The sequence below is a fragment of the Oncorhynchus nerka genome, linkage group LG1 (assembly GCF_034236695.1).
Source record: "Oncorhynchus nerka isolate Pitt River linkage group LG1, Oner_Uvic_2.0, whole genome shotgun sequence".
Lineage (NCBI taxonomy): Eukaryota > Metazoa > Chordata > Actinopteri > Salmoniformes > Salmonidae > Oncorhynchus > Oncorhynchus nerka.
In genome coordinates this window covers 39,929,778-39,947,602 of record NC_088396.1, presented here as the reverse complement: position 1 = coordinate 39,947,602, position 17,825 = coordinate 39,929,778, and the positions used below count along the sequence as shown (strand labels likewise).

General features: G+C 46.1%; 1 protein-coding gene across 2 annotated transcripts in view; it reads left to right on the top strand.

Moving 5' to 3' along the window:
- The window catches only part of LOC115130157 (telomere-associated protein RIF1-like), a 33,406-nt gene that overhangs the window by 11,442 nt on the left and 4,139 nt on the right, over positions 1-17,825 (top strand). For both annotated transcript variants that reach the window (XM_029660987.2, XM_029660977.2), the window contains exons 12-28: positions 1,701-1,811; positions 2,501-2,563; positions 3,427-3,530; positions 3,697-3,783; positions 4,181-4,254; positions 6,763-6,943; positions 7,134-7,241; positions 7,844-7,993; positions 8,368-8,467; positions 8,569-8,873; positions 9,378-9,580; positions 9,772-9,865; positions 9,949-10,074; positions 10,579-10,721; positions 10,891-10,980; positions 11,089-11,140; positions 11,337-15,035. In XM_029660987.2, coding sequence (XP_029516847.2) covers positions 1,701-1,811; positions 2,501-2,563; positions 3,427-3,530; positions 3,697-3,783; positions 4,181-4,254; positions 6,763-6,943; positions 7,134-7,241; positions 7,844-7,993; positions 8,368-8,467; positions 8,569-8,873; positions 9,378-9,580; positions 9,772-9,865; positions 9,949-10,074; positions 10,579-10,721; positions 10,891-10,980; positions 11,089-11,140; positions 11,337-15,035 — 5,690 coding nt within the window. The remainder of the gene's footprint in view (positions 1-1,700; positions 1,812-2,500; positions 2,564-3,426; positions 3,531-3,696; positions 3,784-4,180; positions 4,255-6,762; positions 6,944-7,133; positions 7,242-7,843; positions 7,994-8,367; positions 8,468-8,568; positions 8,874-9,377; positions 9,581-9,771; positions 9,866-9,948; positions 10,075-10,578; positions 10,722-10,890; positions 10,981-11,088; positions 11,141-11,336; positions 15,036-17,825) is intronic.

Sequence of the window (17,825 nt, the reverse complement as noted above, 5' to 3'; positions counted from 1 at the left end):
AAAATTACAGGCCTCATCTTTTTAAGTGGAAGAACCTGCACAATTGGTTGCTGACTAAATACTTTTTTGCCCCACTGTAGATGCTTAAAAAAAGAAAAAACTGTTTCCTCGGCATCTTCACAAGGTCCTTTGTTGCTGTTCTGGATTTGATTTCCACTTTTCGCACCAAAGTACGTTCATCTCTAGGATACAGAACGCATCTCCTTCCTGAGCAGTATGACTGCTGCGTGGTCCCATGGTGTTTATACTTGCGTACTATTGTATGTACAGATGAATGTGGTACCTTCAGGGATTTGGAAATTGCTCCCAAGGATGTACCGGACTTGTGGAGGTCTACAATTTTTTTCTCTGAAGTCTTGGATGATTTCTTTTGATTTCCCAAGATGTCAAGCAAAAAGGCAGTGAGTTTGAAGGTAGGCCTTGAAATACATCCACAGGTACACCTCCAATTGACTCAAATGATGTCAATCAGCCTATCAGAAGCTTCTAAAGCCATGTCGTCATTTTCTGGAATTTAAGCTGTTTAAAGGCACAGTCAACTTAGTGTATGTAAACTTCTGACCCACTGGAATTGTGATACAGTGAATTTATAAGTGAAATAATTTGTCTGTAAACAATTGTTGGAAAAATTACTTGTGTCATGCACAAAGTAGATGTCCTAACCAACATGCCAGAACTATAGTTTGTTAACAAGAAATTTGTGGAGTGGATGAAAAACAAGTTTTAATGACCCCAAACTAAGTGTATGTAAACTTCTGATATTTTTTTACTTTTATTTAACTAGGCAAGTCAGTTAAGAACAAATTCTTATTTACAATGACGGCCTGGCAAAAAGCCTTTGGCGGGGACGGCGGCTGGGATTATAAATATAGGACAAAACATGCATTACGACGAGAGAACACTACAAAAAGAGAGACCTAAGACGACACAGCATGGCAGCAACACAAAACAGGGTACAAGCATTATTGGGCACAGACAATGGCACAAAGGGCAAGAAGGTGGAGACAACATTGTATTGTAGCTGGATGACACACACCTTTCACACATGCCAATGCCTTTACAGTAAACCTAGGCCTCACTCCCCTCTCTACCTACTGCAGCTCTCATCCTCCACATACAACAGTCACATTCTGTTAAAGGTCCCCAAAGCACACACATCCCTGGGTCGCTCCTCTTTTCAGTTCTCTGCAGCTAGCGACTGGAACGAGCTGCAACAATACACTCAAACTGGACAGTTTTATCTCAATCTCTTCATTCAAAGACTCAATCATGGACACACTTACTGATAGTTGTGGCTGCTTTGTGTGATGTATTGTTGACTCTACCTTCTTGCCCTTTGTGGTGGTGTCTGTGCCCAATAATGTTTGTATCATATTTTGTGCTACTACCATGTTGCGTTGCTACCATGCTGTTGTCATGTGTTGCTGCCTTGCTATGTTGTCTTAGGTCTCTTTATGTTGTGGTGTCTCTTGTTGTGATGTGTTCTGTCCTATATTTGTATTGTATTTTTAATCCACCGTCCCCGCAGGAGGCCTTTTGCCTTTTCTAGGTCCTCATTGTAAATAAGAATTTGTCCTTCACTGACTTGCCTAGTTAATAAATACAATTTAAATAAACGATTTATGCATCAGATAAATATGTTCCAGTTGGAAACGGCTTGCCTGGTTCTCTGAAATGACTCTCCTGTATTGTTTTGGCAGAACCTCTGGTTCACCCCTTCCTGTCCAGCCCCCCCTCCTTCACCAAGCACGGCTCTTTGCTTATCTCCGCAGTCCGCGACAGCTTCATCTGCATCGGCAAAGATGCCCCAGGTACCTACCTGCTCTCAAATATCTCACTGCAACTGATATTAGCATAGGCTCTATGGCAGCCATAATGGCTATGACTATTCCAAACATGTTCAGAGCCAGCCTCGGAGTGTGTATCAGGTTCTTCCACTGCCAGGCAGCTAGTTGGGAAGAGGGCACAAATCCCCTGTAGTCCAGTTAGGAAACATGTAGGCCTAACTTCCTGCCACTATGAAAAACAACCATTTCAGACTCTCCTATACCATTCACATTGTAGGAGCCCAAATCCCACCTCTGATGTAGTGGTATACTATAATCCTCTCATAGTTACCCTGTCTAGTGTAATTTAAATGTTCTGTAGGAATGAGCAACTAAAAGAACAAACCTATTCACAGGATCAAGGTTATTGTGCTACAATGAAAATGACTTCAGCTGGCCTTCCTCCAGGAGCCGAGGCGCCAGCCTCTAGAGATGTGCGTGTTCATGCTCAGTGCTCTCGCCACAAAGGGGATAGGATAGCTCTGGCATGACTTGCTAGCTTAGAGAGGCTCCCTCACATGGACGAGTGATTGGAAACAGTTTCTGAGAGTCACTGCGTGGGGTAGAGGGAGTTGGAAGGAAGAATTGTGTGTTTTGTGTAGAAGTGCATGCGTAGGGGTTTGAATGACGGCCACTTCATGTGGGGTGACTTGCGTGTTTTCTCTCCCCTGCAGATGCCTTGCTTGCCCTTATATGGAGGAACCTTGTCAGTTTCGTAATCACAACGATTGATGCTGGTGAGTACCAGCCAAAGTCAACCACATCACCCCCCACAGAACAGATTGCATGCTGTTAAAAAGTGGAGGGCCTGTTAGTGATTAGAGTTACAGAATAAACCCCATCATGATGTAAGCCTGCAGGCCGTCCAGGAAACACTAACCTAAGTCACTCGTCTGTTAGTTTCAGCCTTGGCTAACTCCTCCTAAGTGTTTCTCAATCCTCTCCTACAGCGTCCCCAGCCGTTCTACTTACTTCATGTATTGTAACACTGGCACAGCTAATTCAACAAATGTAAGGGTTTGGTGATAAGTTGACCAGTGAAAATGTGCTATTACTGGAATATAGGAGTGATGGAGCCCCAAGCTGCGTGCCCCACTCTGCTGGATAATTAACGCCGTACAGTTTAACCTCACTCATCTTCATTTAGTCAGCTAAAAATGGTCAATGTTCTGTGGCTGCTGCTCAGTTGGCTGACCCTTCCTGCCATGGGTCAGCCCTGCGGCCCCACACAGAGTACCACAGCTGGGCCTGGGTCTTGTCTGTCAGGTGTTGGAGCTGAAAGACCCAAGCCTCCCCCACCGCAGGTCCAACCCCACTGTCGTCAGTTTAAGTCTGACCGGACCTTCGGGTTTGGAACCACTGACGAGGAATGAAATCTGAGGGGCCAGTCCCCAGTAATGACCATTCAAAGAAATGACAGAAATTATTTTCTATGTTTAGTTTCTACTGTTCAAAATGTGTTCGATGACCTTTTCCGCCAATGCGTTTTGAGGTGGCTCGGAGTGTGGATGTGAGGAATTGAGGAAAGGCGACTTGAGAAAACGCCCTGGTGTCTTCAAACGTCTATCCTCCTGTCCCTTGTACCTTTGTTATGTGACAGCTGGCCATAAGAAAGAGCGCCAGGGCTCTGAGCTCCTCCCCCTGTTGCTACAGGCTCTACAGAGCATCATCTCCTCAGAGGCCCTCCCTGCACACAGGGCTCTGGTAAGACCTATCTCTATTCTTCAAACATGTCTGCTTGTCTGCTGCTAGCCTGTGTTAGTGGTTCATGTTGCATTGAGGAACTCAATGTCCTAAAATGCTCCTCTTTGTTTATTTAAGCCTGTTTAACCCTTTCCTTGTATTCTTTCCCTTGTTTCTCTGTATGCAGAGTCTGCTGGAAATGACAGTGAAGGGTATCCCTCAAAGGATACTGGGATCTGCCTCTTACCAAGTGGGCAAAATGGATCTTTTGAACGTGAGTGTCTAGCTTCTCTCTTCCTGGACATTGGGTTACATCATTTACATTTAAATACAATCTGTCCATCCAGTCGCTCCCTGCTAGTTCTGGCTCTGTCCTCTGTTGCAAATGATAAATCTGAAATAAATCGGACCCATGAAAGCTGAAATGTAGAAGGTTCATGATTTTAGTTGATACATGGCTGTAGACACTTATGATGCCATAGGGATGACAACCCTGTAACCTGCTCTATAAAGATGTATTCTCTAGGGCAGTGTAAATTAACATCCTGCAGTCTTTGATATGGGGCTCTTAGGAAATGTCTGTTCCTCAATTAGTGTTCTGAATGCTGTGTGGTCCTTGGCCTGGTGTGGTTACTTGGTCTCTTCTCTTACTCCTCCATTTCTGCCCCCAGGGAACCCCGGCTCTGTTCCTGATTCTCCTGTTCTACAACAGCAGTCTGGTGGGAGGGTTCGTAGAAGATGAGAGGTCGGTTCTTTTCCTCTGTCCAACCAGAAACAAATCAGAAACTAAAATAATTGTTCCTTGATTTTTTTGCAACCAGCATTAGTCAAATCAAATGTTATTGGTCGTGGATGTTATTGCGGGTGTAGCAAAATTTACACACACGAATATTAAAAAGTTAAAAAAATATTTAAAAAAATATTGAATGAAGAAATATAAGGACGGACGATGTCTGAGTTCTGTGTGTGGGATGTGTAGACATTATGGACAGTGTGCATAGAATATGTAGTGAATCTGAAGAATACATAGAACGGAGTATCCCAGTGTGTTCCTATGCTTGGGAATATATTTACATATTAGTCATCTTATCCATAATGACTCTCATTCAGGAAGGTAGGCAAAACCCATCGCACACTACATTTGTCATTTCACAGACGCGCTTATCCAGAGCGACTTACGTGAGTGCATACACTTTCATATTTGTTAATACTGGTCCCCTGTGGGAATCAAACCCACAACCCTGGTGTTGCAAGCGCCATGCTCTACCAACTGAGCCACATGGGACACTACAAAAGTATGTGGACATCTGCTTGTCGAACATCTTCAAAACCATGGGCATTCATATGGAGATGGTCCCCCTTTTGCTGCAATAACATCCCCCACTCTTCTGGGAAGGCGTTCCACTAGATGTTGGAACATTGCTGCGGGGACTTATTCAGCTACAAGAGCATTAGTGAGGTCAGGAACTGATGTTGGGTGATTAGGCCTGGCTCCTAGTCTGCGTTCCAATTCATCCCAAAGCTGTTTGATGGGGTTGAGTTCAGGGCTCTGTGCAGGCCAGTCAAGTTCTTCCACATTGATCTCGACAAACCATTTCTGTATGGACCTCGCTTTGTGCACGGGGGTGTTGTCTTGCTGAAACAGGAAAGGGCCTTCCCCAAACTGTTGCCACAAAGTTGGAAGTACAGAATCGTCTAGAATCTGAAGAGGGCACGATAACACCTATTCCCCCTCAGGAGACTGAAAAGATTTGGCATGGGTCCTCAGATCCTCAAAAAATTCTACAGCTGCACCATCAAGAGCATGGTTGCGTCACTGCCTGGTATGGCAACTGCTTGGCCTCCAACTGCAAGGCACTACAGAGGGTAGTGCGTACGGCCCAGTACGTCACTGGTGCCAAGCTTCCTGCCATCCAGGACCTCTATACCAGGCGTGTCAGAGGAAGGCCTTAAAAATGGCCAAATACTCCAGCCACCCTTGTCATAGACTGTTCTCTCTGCTACCGCACGGCAAGCAGTACCGGAGCACCAAGTATAGGACCAAAAAGGCTTCTTAACAGCTTCTACCCCCCAAGCCATAAGACTGCTGAACAGCTAATCAAATGGCTACCCAGACTATTTTCATTGAACCCCCCAGCCCCATTTTTATGCTGCTGCTACTGTTTTTATTATCTATGCATAGCCACTTTACCTCAACCTGCATGTACATATTACCTCAACTAACCTGTACATATTACCTCAACCACATTGACTCTGTACTAATACCCCCTGTATATAGCCTCGCTACTGTTATTTTGTTGCTCTTTAATTATAAAAAATATGTATATATTTGTACAGTTTATTTTAGTAAATACTTTCTTTAACACATATTTTTCTTAACTGTGTTGTTAAGGGCCTGTAAGTAAGCATTTCACTGTAAGGTCTACTACACCTGTTGTATTCGTCACGTGACAAATGACATTTGATTTGAATGTCATTGTATGCTGTAGCATCCAGATTTCCCATCACTGGAACTAAGGAGCCTAGCCCAAACCAAGAAAAACAGCCCCAGACCATTATTCCTCCTCCACCAAACTTTACAGTTGGCACTATGCATTGGGGCAGGTAGCGTTCTCCTGGCATCCGCCAAACCCAGATTCGTCCATTAGACTGCCGATGGTGAGGCGTGATTCATCACTCCAGAGGACGTGTTTCTACTGCTCCAGAGGCCCATGGCTTTACACTACTCCAGCCAACGCTTGGCATTGCGTATGATTATCTTAGGCTTGTGTGCTCGGCCATGAAAACCCATTTCATTCAACTCCAGACGAATCGTTCTTGTGCTGACGTTGCTTCCAGAGACAGTTTGGAACTCGTTAGTCTGTGTTGCATCCGAGGACAGACTTTAAAAAAAAAAAAAAAAAAAAAATTTACGCTTCAGCAGTTGGTGTTCCCGTTCTGTGAGCTTGTGTGGACTGCCACTTCACAGCTGAGCCGTTGTTGCTCCAATATGTTCCTACTTCACAATAACAGCACTTGCAGTTGACCGGGGACGTTCTTGCAGGGCAAAGATTTGACAAACTGAGCTGTTCAGTACGTGCCTTTCTACTGCCGATTGTATGGTTCTGTGCTCGATTGTATACATCTGTCAGTAATGGGTGTAGCTGAAACAGCCAAATCCACTCATTTGAAGGGGTGTCCACATACACTATGTGAACAACAAAAAAAAGTATCTTGTTCCTGTCCTATTTGAGTTGTCTCTGCACCCCCGCAGGTTTTTCCTGTGTTTAGAGACCCTAGTGAGCTGTGGTCTCTCCGGCCTCACGTCCCCTCTGGCATTTGGGGAGGCGGTCCTGGGGGCGGTGGGGCGCAGCGCGGGGACTCTGGGGAATAAGGAACAGCTGTGGAGGATGTGGAGTGTGGTGGTCAACCCACTGACTGTTACCATCACACAGGTATGAAGTGGACACTGTAAATACATGTCCTGTAACTGCACTGAATATGGTACTAGTTTGTTGAGATGCAAGACCAATTTCACCAAGTGGACACAAACTACTATTATAATTATTATTAACCTATGTGTTTCACAAATCGAGATTTGCTATGGATATTGGTTTTAATAAGGTTTTTCTCCCTCCCTGTCAGACCAATGAGGTGAACCAAGGGGATGCTCTGGAGCACAACTTCAGTGCTGTTCACACTGCCCTGATGTTCCCCATCACACACCTGCTACCTGGCAACGCCCTGCCACATGTGAGTCTCAGAGATTACGTGGATTGCCATGCAATAGGATTTTCTATAGTTGGCGACTGAATGAATTCAGTGCTTTGCATATTTTGATCAGTAGAGTAGTTATTTGGGATGCAGGAGGATTTGATGATAAAATATGTGCTGTCCCACTGCAAGGGCGCCTGGTAGCCTAGCGACTTGAGCAGGGTTTTCAGAACTCGGTCCTTGGGACCCCAAGGAGTGCATGTTTATTTTTTTCCCCCTAGCACTACACAGCTGATTCAAATGATCAATGCTTGATGTTGAGTTGATTATTTGAATAAGCGGTGTAATACTAGGGGGAAAAAACAAAACGTGCACCCCTTGGGGTCCCGAGGACCGAGTTTGGGGAAATGGTCCAGTAACCGAAAGGTTGCTTGTTCCGATGTGCCCTTGAGTAAGGCACTTAACCCTAATTTCTTCAGGGTCGGTGTTGATAATGGCAGACCCTGGTCATGGCCCTGCTCTCCGAGGGTGTCTCAGGGAGAGTTGGAATTTGCAAAAAGCACATTTCCATTTCAAAATAGGACAAACATAAGCCCCATTGGTCAATCTCAAACACTGATTATGCTGCCTTTCCTCTGTAGGTGACCCAGAAGTCCATGCTGGGTACGTGGTCCAGGCTGTATAAGGTGTTTGCCTGCTGCTCTGCCCTTGTGGCCACGGCCGAGGAGAATGTCTGCTGTGAGGAGCTGTGTGGCAAAATGGCTGCCCTATTGGACATGACGGCCCTGAGGGTGAGCGGAGAGAGCTTACTGTACAAACGCATCTAATTTACTGGGATTGTTAGCCCTTTGAATAAGAATATTACATTTAACATTACATTTACATTTAAGTCATTTAGCAGACGCTCTTATCCAGAGCGACTTACAAATTGGTGCGTTCACCTTATGACATCCAGTGGAACAGCCACTTTACAATAGTGCATCTAAATCTTTTAAGGGGGGGGGGGGTGAGAAGGATTACTTTATCCTATCCTAGGTATTCCTTAAAGAGGTGGGGTTTCAGGTGTCTCCGGAAGGTGGTGATTGACTCCGCTGTGATTGATTCTACTGCTGCACAATAGTTTTCATTGTTCAGATTCATTGATTGTATTATGATTCTTTTCCAGGTTCCGTCAATGTTGGATGCTGTTGCTAACATCCTCCTGGTCATCGTTGAGAGTTCTGACTTCTCTCCCTACACTTCACAGTTTCAACAGAAGATGAAATGTAAGCGATCTATAGATAGATATCTCATTAAGCAGAAGCTTTTAGCCAAAGAAATCCTTTGTATGCATGAGTGGCCTTGCTTACCTTCCTGTCCCTTCCAGCTCCCCACACCCCTCTGGCCTGGGTGCGTAAGAAAAGCAAAGCCCTTGGGAACCTGTCTACCTTCCAGACCCTGCTGGTCCAGGCCCTGGAGGCCTTTAATGCTGTTGAGGCTCCTGAGACTGTCCCTGAGGGTACAGGCCTGGCCCTGGTCTCCATCCTCTCTACCCTGTTCTCTAATCTGGCCCTGGCTACAGCCATCCAGGAGGCCCTGGCCTCTCTCACACTGCCCCTCACAGCCCTCTATGAGCAGCCTGGGAGGACTCCAAATGAGCAGCCGAAATCCACCTCAAGTCTTGGAGCAAAGGTGTGTTCAAATGTTTACCATTTTCTTTTTGTCCAAACGTCTCCTTAACAGCTTAACCTGTACCCCCACACATTGACTCGGTACTGGTACCCCCTGTATATAACCTCGTTGTTTTTGTTACTTTCTATTTAGTACATATTTTCTTAACTCTAATTCTTGATCTGCATTGTTGGTTAAGGGCTTGTAAGTAAGCATTTTTCCCCCACCTTTATTTAACCCGGTAGGCCAGATAAAAATAAGTTCTAATTTACAACTGCGACCTGGCCGAGATAAAGCAATGCAAAGAGTTACACATGGGATAAACAAATGTACAGTCACTAAGTTCACTGTAAGGTCTACACCTTACAGTATTCAGTGCATGTGAAAATTAAGATTTGATTTGAAATGTTTCTCTATATAAACTACTGCACTAATATTATAGAAGTATTGGCTATGCTTTCTTTGCAAGCTTCAGCTCTTTAACCAATCCTTTTTGTCTGGGTGGTCGTGTCCCCGTTCTTCCAGCTGGAGAAGCTCCTGGTTGATTTGTTGGGCTGCCTGCAGACATGTTCCGCCCTGGCCTATGATGATGAGCTGCTGTCCCTGCTGTCCCCCCTGCTCTGTGTCCTGTTCCTCCACCGGCGAAAGCACATCCGCTCCCTCGTCACACAGTTCTGGAACGCAACCTTCGCTAACGCTTTGGTCCTCGTCTACCCAGAAGAACTCAAGTAAGAATCTACATTTAGAAGTTAAAGTTTGAGCCAAATAATGTTTTGTTTATATCCATTAAAAGTGTTTTAGGTCAGCATTAGGCTTGATCTAGGTCTGGACCTAAACTAATGATCAGGTTTTCATTAAGTGTTCGGCTTAATCTAGGTCTGGACTAATCATGTTTGCTCGTGCTTCTTTCTGTTTCCAGGCCAGTGTTGAGCCAGGTGAAGCAGAACACTCCTATCCTCCTACCTGGCTTTCAGTCTGTTGAAGTTCCAGATGAACTCAGTGAACAGTACTCAGTGAGTGTTTTCCCTGTTGAATAAGTCAAATCTAAGCAGAAAGGTATACTAATCTCTGGATTATGTTCTGGGTGTGTGTGCAGAGTGAGAGCTCTCAGCTGGAGACCAAGGTGAGTGGAGTGCAGGTGACTCCTGGGGTGAAGAGAGATTCTCTACTGGTGAGGGTTGGAGAGATGGACAGGAGCTCCAAGACATCCAAGCCTGTCTCGGTAAGGACCAGTTTTATTTAGTTCTCTATTCTCCGAACCCACCAATCACATTTATTGAAGCCCTTTATAAATTGGCTGTTATCACAGTGCCAGTTTGAGTAGTTAAGATAGGTAGCTTTCATATACAGCGAGCTCCAAAGGTATTGGGTTATTGACAATTGGTTTTGGCTCTGTACTCCAGCACTTCGGATTCACTTTTATTATAAATAAGAGAATGTTTCTAAACACTTCTACATTAATTTGGTTTCTACTATTAGACATAATCCTGAATGAATCGTGAATAATGATTAGTGAGAAAGTTAGAGGCATAAATATCATACCCCCCTGTTATTGTAATGGTGAGAGGTTAGCATGTCTTGGGGGGTATGATATCTGCGTCTTAACTTTCTATCATTATTCACGATTCATTCAGGATTATGGTAGCAACCACAATGTGGAAGTGATTAGAAATTTATTATTTTCTTATTTACATATTGGAGATGACTTGTATTCCCTCCCCAACAGATGAAGCTGGACTTTGGCTCTCCCAAGCCGCCTCGTAGAGAGGAACTGGAGGAGCAGGCCTCTATAGACTTTGTGTTCATCCCCCCCGAGACCAAGGAGAGAGTCCTCACCGAGCACCAGAAAGAGGTCAAGAGAACCAAAAGGTCAGTTTCAAGCAAATCAGCTATCTTTATTTAACCACAAAGTCCCTTGAATACTTTTTTATTTTTCTCAGGGAGCCTTAATTTAGACAAAATACACCAGAAGTTATAGAAATGCTTCTTTCTTCTCACTTTCTAGTAACAAAGCTTGTGTATGGGTTTTATTTGAAAGGGTTGACATTCCTGCCATGTACAACAACCTGGATGCTTCCCTTGATACCACGGTCTTCACCCAGTACACACAGAGTCAGGAGGAATCACTGTAAGTAGTTGTTGACTGCTGCCGTTACACTGAATAACACAAATCTATGAAGAAAGAATGATTGCTTCGTGGGGGACCCAATGTTTAAAACATGCATTTCTTTTACAGTGACAAATTTCCAGCAGTTGAGCAAGCCGAAGATGTTGAGGTTAAAGCCGAGGTAAAGAGAAATTAACAACACAAGCTATTCATTGTTACATTTACCCCCCCGAGGTCTGAAATTTCATTATTTGCCCCAATAAGCGGTTTTCTTTTGATTGAAAACATATGGGTGCCTTCAAAGCCAACAGGCCTTTTCTTCAAATTAAAGTGAAAATCCCCAAATATAAATGTCTCCTCCGGTCTTTTCTTCACAGGTTCCAGAAGAAAACATGGAAATGGGGGAGGACGTTGCTGACGATACCCAGGAATATATCAGTCCAACCAATGAGACAACAGAATCTGCAAAGGGAGAGGAGAAGCCTGCTGATGAGTTACTTCCTGAGTCTGCAGACATTTCCATGGAGGAGGATGTCAATGAGGATGTTTTATTGAAGGAAGACTCTGCCGTGGAGACCAGAGAGGACACCAGCCCTGATGTCTCTGGTGGCTCTGACATGGTCTCAGGGACGCCTCAGAAAACCAACAGTCGTCGCCAGTCTTTCATCACTCTGGAGAAGTATGCTGAGGGGAAGCCTGCTAGTCCTGCCAGCGTGGTGACGTTTACAGGCCCCCTCACCAGGACGGGTAACAGCCAGGCGCAGGCGGCTTCCTCTCCGGAACCACCGGCAGGGGCCGGCCAGGCGCAGGCGGCTTCCTCTCCGGAACCACCGGCAGGGGCCGGCCAGGCGCAGGCGGCTTCCTCTCCGGAACCACTGGCAGGGGCCGGCCAGGCGCAGGCGGCTTCCTCTCCGGAACCACTGGCTGGGGCCGGCCAGGCGCAGGCGGCTTCCTCTCCGGAACCACTGGCAGGGGCCAGCCAGGCGCAGGCGGCTTCCTCTCCGGAACCACTGGCAGGGGCCGGCCAGGCGCAGGCGGCTTCCTCTCCGGAACCACCGGCAGGGGCTGACACAGACTCACAGGAGACTGAACAAGCAAGATGTAGAAGCTCCAAGAATCAGTCTTCCAAAAATGAGGGAGAGAAACCTGAACCTTCAGAAGACAAAAAGCCAGCTGAGGTTGAGAAACCAGCTGAGAAAAGAACAAGTGAAACCGACGAGGACGACGTCATCCCAGACACCCAGACTCCGGAGGAAGTTCTAGTTCCTGCATTTGAAGAAGTAGTAATGGGAAACAACAGTCAGAAAGAAGAGGAATCTCAAGGTCTTCTGGAAGGTTCTCCCAGTTCCCAGGCCGATCTGAGCCAAGGTGAACCAAGGCGGTCCGGAAGGCGGAGGAGCAGGCCACTGAGACCAGGAGAAGATGCAGAGGAATGGGAAGAGAAAGACAAACGGAGGAAGTCTCAACCCAAAGAGGCAGAGTTTCAAATGGATTCACCAAAGACGGTGCCCTCTCCTGTCAGTCAAGCAGACGGTCAGTCACAGGGTAGAGCCAGTAGGAGAAGTCAGCTGGCTGTTGATGTGGAGGACCGTGCAAAAGACAAGCTGAGAAAAATAAGTCACAAGGAGGAGAGCGAGTTGAGCCGATCAAATTCACAGGTGGCCACGCCTTCACCTGCTGCTGATATCAACAGCCAATCACAGAGTAGCACGGTTTCAAGTAGAAGGAGCAGCAAATCAGAGGATCTGGTCAAAGACAAACAAAAGAGAGGTGTTGCAGAGGAGGAGCTCAGTCAAAGTGACTCTCAAACGGACACCCCCTCTGCCTCTGATAATGATAGCCAATCACAGAGTAGATGTAGTCAGAGGAGTAAGTTGGCTGTGGAAGTGGAGGATGATTGCAGGCAGAAACTAAGGAGTATTAGGGCTCAGAAGGTGGAGGAAAAGACGAGCCAAATTGATTCACATGTAGCCAAACCATCTCAACAAGAGAGCCAGTCACAGGGTAGTGCAAGCTGGAAGAGCAAACCACTCAGTGATTTGGAGGAGGTTGACTTTGTCGATGAGGTTGACAAGCAGGATCCTACTGAGCACGAAAGTGATTCTCAGATTGCCACACCCTCTCCTGCTGATCAAACAGGAGATGGCCAATCACAGGGTAGATCTAGCAGGAGGAGTAAATTGGTCACCGAGTCAGAAGAACAGGGTAAAGGCAAGCTGAAGAGGAGAGGCGGTACAGAGCTACTCAGCCAAATTGACTCTCAGACTACACCTTCAACCACACCTTCAGCCACTCCAACAGACAGCCAGTCGCAAGGTAGAGCAAGCAGGAGAAGCAAGGTTCCCATTGAAGTGGCTGAGGTCAAAAGAAGCCTGCATTTGGCCACTGATTCAGCAGCAACACCAGAGAAGAGCCAGACTCATTATCAGGTCGCTCCTTCTGCCACCAGTCCAACAGACCGCCAGCTGAGGCCCAGGGGCAGAACCAGTAAAAGAAACAAGATGTTAAAGGAGCAGGTAAAAGCCAACAACAGCCCTAACCCAACTCCTAACATGGAGACTGAGAACTCACAGGTGGCAGATACAGAATCCTTACAAGGAAGTGGAAGGACTAAAAGGCGTAATGCCTCCCAGGCCTTACTAGGCTCCAACGTGGAGAACTCTGAGTCGGATGCTTCAGAGCCCCGGGAGGATGTCCAGAAAGGCCGGAAGCCCACGTCAGCTGGAGCGGTTCCAAGCCCTCTGGCTACAGTTGGATCAGCAGAGCCAGGGGCTGACCAAGAGATCCCAATGGATAGTTCTGAAACTTCTCTAAAGTCAGACTCGCAAAACCCATCAAGTGAGGCCTTAGAAGTTGTCAAGATTCCACAGGATGTGGAGGAAGCCCTTAAAATTGTCAACTCTCTTAAACCTGAAGTGCTAGTTCCAAGTCTTCCTGTGATAACTAAGAAAGATCTGGGGCAGAGGGAGACTGACATGGGGGGTGTGGTTGAGGCAGTTGACCCCTTTGTGCCAGAGAAGGCTGAGAGTGAAAATGCTAAGCTTTCTTCTCAACAGACGGACTCTTCAGTAGAACCTGATCTAGAACATATGAAAAGCCAGGATGTGTGTATGTCTCGACGGAATAAGGAACGTGGACATAAATGGTCAAACAAAGAGAATTTCAACACAGTCTCCTCTCAGGAGAGTGACCATGATGACCTAGAGTGTGACAGGCCAACACAGATCCAAAGAAAGCTGCTCAATGACTCTGAGCAGGCCAACTCTCTCACGCCTTCCACTGAAGGAAATGCCATCTCTGAAGATGGACTAAACAAACTATGTACCCCTCCCATTGCCAATGGCCTCCCCACAGATACTTCACCTACTGAGGCAACAGAGGAGAAATTGAGTCTTCAGGTCTCTGAGTTCTCAGAGAAGGTTTTAGATGGGCTGAAGCCTGTCGCTGTCTCCAGTGAGGAGGTGACCGAGGAGCAGATGGGAGAACACGAGAACAGACATCCAGAGTCTGCTACCAATGTTCTAGAGGAGGACCAACTGGAAGATGTTGGTAGGTCTATTGGGCAAGCCCAGTGTTCCAAAGCCTTAGATGAGGAGCAACAGAAGGAGCAGTACACATCTATCAAAGAAGGACAGCCAGAGGCTGACAGCACCTCTACTGGAACCAGAGAAACCCACACTGAGCCTCAGGCGGACAACATTCAAGATATCACTCCTCTCCAAGAGAGGGCAAAAACTGACAATGTATCTGGCCTCGAGTGTGAAGAGGAGGGTGAAGAAACCCAGATGGCCAATAATGACCTAGCTCTATCTCCTTTAAACTCTTTTACCCTTGTGCCCTCTGACCTTCACGAAGCCCCAGTGCCTCTACATCACCCAAGTACCTCTAAAGACATGTTGTGCCAAGACTCTCCACCCAAGCAGAAGGATGCTGTGATGGGGCTGGAGGTGGGCCATAGCCCCAGCAGTGGCAGGACCAGGGGGTTGTGGTCCCCCTTAGCTTCCCCCTCCACCTCTATCCTGAAGAAGGGACAGAAAAGACCAATAGAAGAGGAGAGTCCTTCGCCTTTCACCAAGGTAATGTGATCAGGCGTACTTAATCTATGACGATTTACAAATCATAAATAATTTATGCATATATTCTAATTATCTGTGTTCAACTGTCAGTATAAATTGAAAATTACACGCTTTCAGTTGAAGAGAATCTTTGTATCTATGATTTTATTTATTTCACCTTTATTTAACCAGGTAGGCAAGTTGAGAACAAGTTCTCATTTACAATTGCGACCTGGCCAAGATAAAGCAAAGCAGTTCGACAGATACAACGACAGAGTTACACATGGAGTAAAACAAACATACAGTATAAACAAGTCTATATACAATGTGAGCAAATGAGGTGAGAAGGGAGGTAAAGGCAAAAAAGGCCATGGTGGCAAAGTAAATACAATATAGCAAGTAAAACACTGGAATGGTAGTTTAGCAATGGAAGAATGTGTAAAGTAGAAATAAAAATAATGGGGTGCAAAGGAGCAAAATAAATAAATAAATTAAATACAGTTGGGAAAGAGGTAGTTGTTTGGGCTAAATTATAGGTGGGCTATGTACAGGTGCAGTAATCTGTGAGCTGCTCTGACAGTTGGTGCTTAAAGCTAGTGAGGGAGACAAGTGTTTCCAGTTTCAGAGATTTTTGTAGTCCGTTCCAGTCATTGGCAGCAGAGAACTGGAAGGAGAGGCGGCCAAAGAAAGAATTGGTTTTGGGGGTGACTAGAGAGATATACCTGCTGGAGCGTGTGCTACAGGTGGGAGATGCTATGGTGACCAGCGAGCTGAGATAAGGGGGGACTTTACCTAGCAGGGTCTTGTAGATGACATGGAGCCAGTGGGTTTGGCGACGAGTATGAAGCGAGGGCCAGCCAACGAGAGCGTACAGGTCGCAATGGTGGGTAGTATATGGGGCTTTGGTGACAAAACGGATTGCACTGTGATAGACTGCATCCAATTGGTTGAGTAGGGTATTGGAGGCTATTTTGTAAATGACATCGCCAAAGTCGAGGATTGGTAGGATGGTCAGTTTTACAAGGGTATGTTTGGCAGCATGAGTGAAGGATGCTTTGTTGCGAAATACGAAGCCAATTCTAGATTTAACTTTGGATTGGAGATGTTTGATATGGGTCTGGAAGGAGAGTTTACAGTCTAACCAGACACCTAAGTATTTGTAGTTGTCCACGTAATCTAAGTCAGAGCCGTCCAGAGTAGTGATGTTGGACAGGCGGGTAGGTGCAGGTAGCGATCGGTTGAAGAGCATGCATTTAGTTTTACTTGTATTTAAAAGCAATTGGAGGCCACGGAAGGAGAGTTGTATGGCATTGAAGCTTGCCTGGAGGGTTGTTAACAGTGTCCAAAGAAGGGCCAGAAGTATACAGAATGGTGTCGTCTGTGTAGAGGTGGATCAGAGACTCACCAGCAGCAAGAGCGACCTCATTGATGTATACAGAGAAGAGAGTCGGTCCAAGAATTGAACCCTGTGGCACCCCCATAGAGACTGCCAGAGGTCCGGACAGCAGACCCTCCGATTTGACACACTGAACTCTATCAGAGAAGTAGTTGGTGAACCAGGCGAGGCAATCATTTGAGAAACCAAGGCTGTCGAGTCTGCCGATGAGGATGTGGTGATTGACAGAGTCGAAAGCCTTGGCCAGATCAATGAATACGGCTTCACAGTAATGTTTCTTATCGATGGCGGTTAAGATATCATTTAGGACCTTGAGCGTGGCTGAGGTGCACCCATGACCAGCTCTGAAACCAGATTGCATAGCAGAGCAGGTATGGTGAGATTCGAAATGGTCGGTAATCTGTTTGTTGACTTGGCTTTCGAAGACCTTAGAAAGGCATGGTAGGATAGATATAGGTCTATAGCAGTTTGGGTCAAGTGTCCCCCCCTTTGAAGAGGGGGATGACCGCAGCTGCTTTCCAATCTTTGGGAATCTCAGACGACACGAAAGAGAGGTTGAACAGGCTAGTAATAGGGGTGGCAACAATTTCGGCAGATAATTTTAGAAAGAAAGGGTCCAGATTTTGTAGGGGTCCAGATTTTGCAGCTCTTTCAGAACATCATCTAAACGGATTTGGGAGAAGGAGAAATGGGGAAGGCATGGGCGAGTTGCTGTTGGGGGTGCAGTGCTGTTGACCGGGGTAGGAGTAGCCAGGTGGAAAGCATAGCCAGCCGTAGAAAAATGCTTATTGAAATTCTCAATTATGGTGGATTTATCAGTGGTGACAGTGTTTCCTATCTTCAGTGCAGTGGGCAGCTGGGAGGAGGTGTTCTTATTCTCCATGGACTTTACAGTGTCCCAGAACTTTTTTGAGTTAGTGTTGCAGGAAGCAAATTTCTGCTTGAAAAAGCTAGCCTTGGCTTTTCTAACTGCCTGTGTATAATGGTTTCTAGCTTCCCTGAACAGCTGCATATCACGGGGGCTGTTCGATGCTAATGCAGAACGCCATAGGATGTTTTTGTGTTGGTTAAGGGCAGTCAGGTCTGGGGAGAACCAAGGGCTATATCTGTTCCTGGTTCTAATTTTCTTGAATGGGGCATGTTTATTTAAGATGGTTAGGAAGGCATTTAAAAAAAATATCCAGGCATCCTCTACTGACGGGATGAGATCAATATCCTTCCAGGATACCCCGGCCAGGTCGATTAGAAAGGCCTGCTCGCTGAAGTGTTTCAGGGAGCGTTTTACAGTGATGAGTGGTCGTTTGACCGCTGACCCATTACGGATGCAGGCAATGAGGCAGTGATCGCTGAGATCTTGGTTGAAGACAGCAGAGGTGTATTTAGAGGGCAAGTTGGTTAGGATGATATCTATGAGG